Genomic DNA, 8,403 nt, shown 5'->3' on the forward strand with positions numbered 1-8,403 from the left:
TTCCAAGGCCATTAATCGAAGCAAGTTAGTTTGTCTCAAACTCTCAATACCAGTTGGAACAATGTAAACATAAATCAGATAATAGATGAATGTTAACTGCATAGAAGACATGATAATTCCAAGACAGTTGACGAAGAGATGATAATTCCTACAATTTCACGGCATGCCACATAAATGGTCAATTTCCTTGTCGAGCGCATCACAGATCCCTTGCACAGCATACAGAATGGAAGATTCCACAGCAAATAATCCTTCATGCATCTCAGCCGCTAAAACGCAACCTTTGATACCTGAAGAGCAACCAATGCTGTCAGCCAAAACTTGTAATATTCGTTTATAGAAAATATGTTAAACTTATCTCACAATTTTTGCATGATACAAACAAAGAAGAGCAATAGAAAGATAATTAATCCATAGTGAAACACCTTCAAGTCCTATTGTTAGCACATTTTCAAGTTTCTCGATACATCCGGTGATCTGATCTCAGCAGAGGCCAAAAGATTAGTGGTCCAAATAACTCCATGAGAGCCAAATACTGAACATCCTTGCTTATCAAATCTATTCAAGTTTTCTTTTTTATCATGGGTATATGAGGGGCTCATGGAGTAGGAAAGAAGAAACATATGGTTTCTAGCTTATATGCAGATCATGTCTATTCGTTCATGCTTCCTTCAGTCCAAATTGCCAATGCTCTTTTTTTAACGCTGCACGCGATCAAAAACAATACATTGGCAACTATTCATTGAGAAAGCAGTGTATGATATGTTGATATGAATAGTCACGTCCTTTTTATCATGTTTCTGTTACTGAACATCTGCAGTAACCTAATGAACAAAATCGAAGATGTTACATTGCACACAAACAAAACGGACTGCCAATATGTAGTTTGGAACAGACAAAACTATATTAGAAATGCGAGTTAGACTGACAAACAGAGATATGCATATGCTTAGAAAATATTTACACAAATGGCCGAGGGTTTGCATAATTCACGTTAGTAACTGCAAGCGACACTAGTAGTATTATAACAATCCTGAAAGAGCAATAATGTGAAATGTTCTACGTCAAAAATTTAATGTGAAATGGCATTGCTACAAACCCATACTAAGAAAGGAAGTCTGAATCCAGAATCTCTAGTATTTTCAGATATCAATTATTTGCTCTGAGAGATCAGCAAGCAAATCACCCTCAAACTTGATAGATCTGTAACAACATAAATGAAAACAAATGCAATGTAGCCCAGTAGAAGTGAAACAAAAAATACAATGACATTCATTATGCTGCTAGTAGCAAATGGATTACTTTCTCAAACAAGACATACGGTAGCATGTCTATTGAGAAAAATCATCTTCTGTATTGTGCAGAAGTTCAGCTCCACGCTGCCCATGTCTACAAGAATAAGTCATGGAACCCTAAACCCCTAACTTATTATCAAATCTTCTGAAGTTATCTTTCTTATAATGGACAGCCAACATGATAATTAAACATCTATGATGACCAAAGGGGAATAAATTAGACTGCATAATTATATAGCAATAGTTAACATGTAGTTTGGATCAGACAAACTATGTTAGAGGCTAATGGACAATCATGCATGTGAGTTAGAAGGGGAAGCACACAGAGATATTTGCTGAGAAAGGGTTTAAACGGATTACTAAGACTCATAGTTCAAAGTAGCCGGCTATCTTATTTAGCCGAGATTTTTTTGGAGGCTATAAAAGGCTATAGCTGGGCTATAGCGGGCTATTCCATTTAGCCTTTTTTCAAAAATTTGGAATATTTCAGTCATATCTTACCAAAAGAAGAAGAAAACTATGACTCAAACACGATTCATGATACAACTTATTCAACTATTCAGGGCAAACAAGTATTCAATTATTCAACTCACAAGTTTTATCTAATTATATTAAATGCAAATTCAGAAAACAAGAACTAAAAAAGAAAAGAGAAGAGAAATTCAAATTGCAGGAGGTTTAGCGGCTAAATTAGAGGCTAAATAGGGCTATAGCTGGCTATTAGAGGATTTTTTCTCATTTAGCCTATAAATGGCATAGCCGCAGCGGCAGGTCTTCCGAAAGGCTCTATTTAAAACTTTGCTAAGACTAGCATAATTGTACAACAACTAGAAGCAAGCAGTAGGTATAATAAGGATCGCAAATGAGCTACGAGGTGAAATGACATTGCTACAAGCCCCTATAAATCAAGAAAGAATGAAGAAAAATGTTCACCTGTTATTAGTCAACAATTTTTTGAGGGAACAAACAAATCGGCCTCAAACTTGACCCATAACCACACCAAAAAGTACAATGTACAAACCAGCAAATTAAGTGAAAAATACCCTCGAAGGAAAGGAAAGTAAGAAATTTTTTATTCTGCTACCACTAACAGATACTTACCTGCTCAATCAATACATCACAACAGCAAGTCCATGTGGACAAATCATATTATGTATTTTGCAGAAGTTCAACTCCATCGACTCCACCATCAATGCCCTTGTCTACAAGAAAAAGGAGTCAATGAACCAACAAGATTTAACGAACAAATCAAATAGATACGAGGGGAATTAATGTGATATTATATAAACACATAGCTGTAATTTCAGAAAAACAGTTCATTTTTGGTGCAGCATAGGGAATATATAAACAAAACCATATTTACTATCAAGTACCAAGAAATCGCAATAACATCATATACTGTTTCAGTTTAAACATGTATACTCGCTTGTATCATAAAATGAAGAACATGCACATATACTCGCTTATATCATAAAATGAAGAACATGCATGATTATTAGCAGATAGGAGAGAAAGTTAGCTTGGTCCATGCCAGTGCCATACTGGATAAAATAAAATATAGTCTCACTATTACTATTCATATTAAGCTTATCTTTAAATAAAATTTAGCCTGACTTCGCTAGCGCAAATGGACTGACCGCATACAGCAGGACTCTTGTAATGGTCAAAGGCTATACTCTAAATACCAAAGAAGCATATTGACATTAGAATTGGTTCAATCAAAGATTTAATTTAATTCTCTTCAGTTTCCAACCATTGAGTATCTCATCATAAGAAACATATATGCACTAATACCAGCTACTGTATACAGTTCTTGAATATGTCAACACAGGCGACAAATAAAGCGAATTCCGTTAATATACAAAGTATTTGCAAATCTCCTCAAAAATATTTTTCTATCAATCATTGCGTTCATTATTTTATTCTATGGACGTCCACAGAATAAGTAGATAATCTGTGTGCTACCTATGAACTCGAACTATATGATTCAACTAATAAACAGATAAACTGTGTGCTACCATCATACGAGAATATCAGATAGCTTAGTTATTTTTTACCTGCAGTATAGACAACTTCGTATGGATAAAACAAGAACCAGCCCTCGTCAGGTAGGGAAAGTTTCTTGAACTGTAGTGATTCAAGCTGGATTGTGAAGATGATTTTAGTTGTCCCCAGAAACACAATATTATTTTCCTCAGCGAACCCAACTATCCGCAGGTACTCAGTCTTCGGATTTAGGGAAAGCAGCTTGTCGAATTGAATACTTCTTCCCAACACCCATGAAGTAACCCCATCACTATCCTTGTCCTCGTCCATAACTGGGCGCAAAAGCCAGCTAGGAAGAGGAAACCAAGGCCACCACCATCTGCGGGCACAACCCACATATTGTTATCGCTGACAGCTTCATCCACTGGCACAGGTATCAGAGCTAGGCTTTGTCTGGCCAAATCAAATTCAACAATGATTGTTGGCAAAATATTCCCGGAAAACAACCAGTAAAGGGAGTCCCCAACCATCACAGAGGGCATGCCATGATAAATCCCGGTGAAATCAAGATTGTTATGGGTAGGATCACCGGGCGGATGTGGTTTTGTGATGAGATTGCCCCATACGCCGGTCTCTGACGAGTAAACGGAGGCGACTAACTGTGAATATTGGATGTCACTATTGCCAACCAAGACCACCTGGAAGTGGTGGTCTTCTCCAGAAGACCGAAGCACCGTCCCGTTTAGGCGTTGTTTACTTCTAGGGTATTTATGGGGATGAGAGGGGATTATTTCGTATCCCGGAAAATCCCCACTAGTCCGTTTACTTCTCCGGTTTTGAACGACATAATCCCGAGATATCCCCTCCCATCCCCATATTTTTTGCCTAAATTAAAAACTCTCCATCATACTAGTGTATTTTTGGGGAGGGGTATTTGAGGGGATTGGGTGAACACCAAATCCCCTCCCATCCCCATACCCATTGGGAAGAAAAATACGAGGGAAGTAAACAAGGCCTTAATGAGGTTTCCGTGTCATACCCCGGGGGAGTGCCTAGGCGGCACTGTTCGCTGGTGATGGGATCCCATACCAGGAGGTGCGTGTGTGATGAGTGGAGGATGAGCGCGAGTCCATGGCGGCATCCAAGGGGCCAGACGTCGCCGGCGGGGGAGATGAAGCGGCCTTGTGGGACGTGATTGGGGGCCTCGAGGGTAGGTTGGAAGAGGAAGCTGCGATAATAGCTGAAGTAGCCGAGGAGGGGAGGGCTGTGGCGGTGGTGTGCACGGAAGCGGCGGACGAAGTGGGGGTCGGAGACGAGGCCAAACCAGCGGCTGCAGACGGCCGATGCGCGCGGGAGGGAGGAGGGTAGCGGAGGGAGGCGGAGGAGGATTTTTTCGAGGAGGTCTTCGATCTCCAGCGGCTCTGCCGCCGGCGAGCTGGGGCGGACGCTGGCCGTCATGTCGTGGCTCATGCTGGATGTGGAATGAGGGGTGCTGCGCGTGCTGGTGACCTAAATTAACGAGAAAGTCCGCGTCATTTCCCTTCCTTTTCTCCTAGGAGGACTGGAGGAGTGAGCCCAGAAAACGAGAGAAGGCCCACGATAACAGAAAGCCCGCTACATTTCACTGCTCCGCTTCTCCTAAAAAAAAATATATGATCTCAACCCTGTATAACTGACATCAAGCTAGGATAAACCAATGTATGCTACACCATGTGGCATATATAACTAATCAAGGGTGAAGGCCGAGCTTGGATCATTGCTGGATATGAAGGTGCAGTACTACGTTTGGTAAAATCCTACACGCCCATTTATTTTGTTGCCATCTCCTCCTTGACGCTTAGCACCGAAGCGCAAGCAAGACGCATTTTCGTTTCCGACCTTCTCTATCTTTGTTGTTGTTCATCCATGGGTGTCCTGTCGAACAGGTTTTGCTCCAAACTGATCTCTCCATATTTTTCAGGCCTCCTACATTTTGTTTACAGTAGATTTTTGCCCGCTTTGTTTTAGGGTTGAGAAGGAGACCTTGAATGCAGGGGATCACATCTACTCGTGGAGGGCCGCGTGGGTTTACACGCATCATGGTGTGGAACGTTCTCGGTCGTACAAACTCTTATGCTTATATACTACCTCCGTTTAAAAATAAGTGTCTCACTTTTGTCTAGTAGATATATTTGTATCTAGATATATTTTAATTATAGATACATCTATATTTAAAAAATTGAGACACCTATTTTTAGACTGGGGAAGTAGTATACATATGTTTAGTTGTAGGTGATATATAAGAGAGTTCCTTACCCATGCGGGAATATATGTGGCCGATGATAAGGTGATCCACTTTACCGCTGGAAGGGGCTGGATAGTGGTTGGAGCTGAAAGAGTCATTGATCTTCTTCCTGGGAGTTATGTCCCTTCTAGGAGAACCTCGCCATGTTTGGTATGCAGAAGGTACCAACTGGAAGTCACCGCCGTCGCCGTCGCCGCCTCTGCCACCGCCACGGAGACAAATGCCACAGACAAATAGTATGGCGTGCTCCTGCCTCAGTTGTTTCATGGTAGAGGGTCAGCTCTACCGCTTCGAGTATGGTGTCAGCAAGAGGTTTTTCTTTGCCAAGGTGAGAGGCGGGACGTGCACGCTTGCCACCGCCGATCCCGACGAGCTGGTTGTCCGTGACAGCTACTTGTTGAGGAATGGGTTCAGGTGGTACAACCTGATCAAGACCAATTGCGAGGACTTCGCGTTGTACTGCAAGACTGGTTTGATCGTGACCCAGCCAGGTAGCACCATGAAGAAAATGATCATTGGACAGAGCGGGAGCGGGCAGGTTGTCTCCTACATAGCTGGTACGGCTTCGATCATTTGTGGACTCGACCCAACGTTGTACTGTGTGTCAGCAGGTATGTAGGTGACATCGGTCAAAGTAGAAGTGGAGCACCTTCTTGCGTGAGCTCCTCCTTCCTATACTTTTTTCCTAATTTAATTTATATTCATTTGAGGGTTGGAAGGTAGATTCCTACACTAATATAACTAGTATATGACAACTATGGTTTGGATGGTCCGAAGCTTCCTACACCAACGAGTAGCAAGCCTCACATGCGCCGTGTTCCACGAGCAATACAACCCGGTGATATTTCTTGTTAACTGCTATGTAAAAGATTATAGGAATTAACTAGAAATATGATAACTTTCAAATCACCAAAGCTAAAATTGAGGATTGTTTTCATTCTGTAGATTTTTTCAATATGTGTCGATTGGTGTTGGTCATGATAGATTCCCTACCCAATGATTCTGCAATTTCGCTCATTTTTTCTGCTCAATTTTCAATGTCAATCTCGATGTAGAGTAAGAGGATAATCTGCATTTCGGTCGAGTCTTCACCGAACAATCTTGGTGAGGAGTAAGAAGACAATCTTCAATTCCAATATTGGTGTAGATTTTTTAAAAAGGCACACACTAATAATACACAGTCATAATACTATGTATGATGACAAAATAATTTTTGTGCTCAGTAATTTATATGTTAGCGAGATCATACAATGCATGTAGGCATCATAGAACTTGCAACTTATTCGATAGTAGCCTTTTTTTGACGGTGAACAGGAGGAGCTCTCCTTTTTCATTATATCAAGAGGGAAAACTGTACAATGGCAAGAGCCAGGGAAAGGCAAAGAAAAAAGGGCGAAAAATAACAGAAACAAAACCAACTACTCGTTGTGAGCGGCCTTCAGGTTTGCCAACGCATCTCTGATCTGGAAAATCAGATCTTTAGGTTTAGACGAGATATTCTCAAAAATTCGTCTATTCCTCTCCTTCCAAATATGCCACAGAGCATAGACAGCCACTGCGGCATGCTCTCTGCGAGACTTGCTCTTTCTGAACCTCGCTATCTTTTTCCACCATCCAAGAATGGAGGTAGATCGATTGCCAATATTAGCAACAGCGGCATGAGAAGCACAGAGACCATGCCAAACCTCCTTAGCAAAAGAGCATCCAAGGAATAGGTGGTAGGCCGACTCCAAGGTCTGATCACATAGGGAGCAGCGATCTTGATGAGGCCATCCTCTCTTTTGAAGCCTGTCAGCAGTCCAGAGTCGATTTTGAAGCAGCAACCATAGGAAAAACTTGATTTTGCCTTCGATCTTGACATCCCAAGCAGCTGCGAGAAGAGGTTGTGGTATCCGCCCAAAAAAGCAAGCAGAGTAAGCAGAAGCAGCTGTGTAATAGTTGTCTGATGCTTGTGTCCACGAAATCGTATCCTCGTTAGGGGAAAGGGTGATCAGTTGCAAGGAGTTCCAGAGAGAAACAAAAAGATCAATGAGCTCTGGAGAGTTTATGCGCTGCAATCCTTTCATCCATGTGCCATTGGTAAGCCCATCTTTGACGGTCAAATTTTTTCTCCACGCAAGCTTGAAGAGGCCAGGGAAGCTGTGTTACAAAGCAATGCCCTGATGCCAAGGATCTTTCCAGAAGAGTGCTTTAGCTCCATTCCCAAGCTTGAGGATAGTGCAAGCATGGAAGAGGAGCATGTCATCCGAGCTTACAGGGAGTGGAAGGCCATGCCATGGCCGGTCATCATTGTGCCAGTCAAACCAGAGCCAACGCAAACGAAGGGCTCTGCTGAAGGAACTTAGATCTTTGATTCCCAATCCTCCAAGGTGTTTGGGAGAGCACACTTGCCGCCAGTTAACCATACATTTTGCCCCAGAAGCATTTTCTTCTCCGCACTAGAGAAAATTCCTCCTTATTCTATCAATCTTCTTAGTCATCCATTTTGGAGGGTCAAAGATTGTGAGGAAATAGGTCATGGAGGAGGTGAGGACGGAGTTTACAAGGGTCAGCCTTCCTTTCCTGGACATTAATTTCCCTTTCCATGCCTTAAGCTTGCTTGCAATCTTGTCAATGTATATCTGACAGTCTATCTTCCTTGGCTTTCATGCGATCGAGAGGGAGGCCCAGGTAAGTGCAGGGGAGGGAGCCAATACTGCAGCCAGAATCAGCGATCAAGTCAGCCTGGTCCAGCATCTCACAACGAATGGGGAAGATGGTGCATTTGTTGATATTTATATGTGTAGGATAACGTTGCATAGAAAACAAAAATTTTCCTATCGCGAACACGCAATCCAA

General features: G+C 42.0%; 1 protein-coding gene across 1 annotated transcript; it reads left to right on the plus strand.

The window, feature by feature from the left end:
- Positions 1–5,186: 5,186 nt before the first annotated feature.
- Positions 5,187–7,910, plus strand: LOC124689560 (protein LEAD-SENSITIVE 1-like). Its single transcript, XM_047223072.1, has 6 exons — positions 5,187–5,206; positions 5,289–5,362; positions 5,567–5,751; positions 5,795–6,176; positions 7,544–7,644; positions 7,686–7,910. The coding sequence occupies exons 1-6, from the start codon at positions 5,187–5,189 to the stop codon at positions 7,908–7,910; spliced, it is 987 nt and encodes a 328-aa protein (XP_047079028.1).
- Positions 7,911–8,403: the final 493 nt, after the last annotated feature.

This window comes from Lolium rigidum, chromosome 2, assembly GCF_022539505.1.
Source record: "Lolium rigidum isolate FL_2022 chromosome 2, APGP_CSIRO_Lrig_0.1, whole genome shotgun sequence".
NCBI lineage: Eukaryota > Viridiplantae > Streptophyta > Magnoliopsida > Poales > Poaceae > Lolium > Lolium rigidum.

Coding starts and splice junctions, on each gene's coding strand:
- LOC124689560 (XM_047223072.1), top strand. CDS start 5,187: ATGGGTGTCCTGTCGAACAG. Junction 5,752..5,794: donor AACTGGAAGTCACCGCCGTC/GCCGTCGCCGCC, acceptor CAAATGCCACAG/ACAAATAGTATGGCGTGCTC. Junction 7,645..7,685: donor CTTTCATCCATGTGCCATTG/GTAAGCCCATCT, acceptor TCTCCACGCAAG/CTTGAAGAGGCCAGGGAAGC.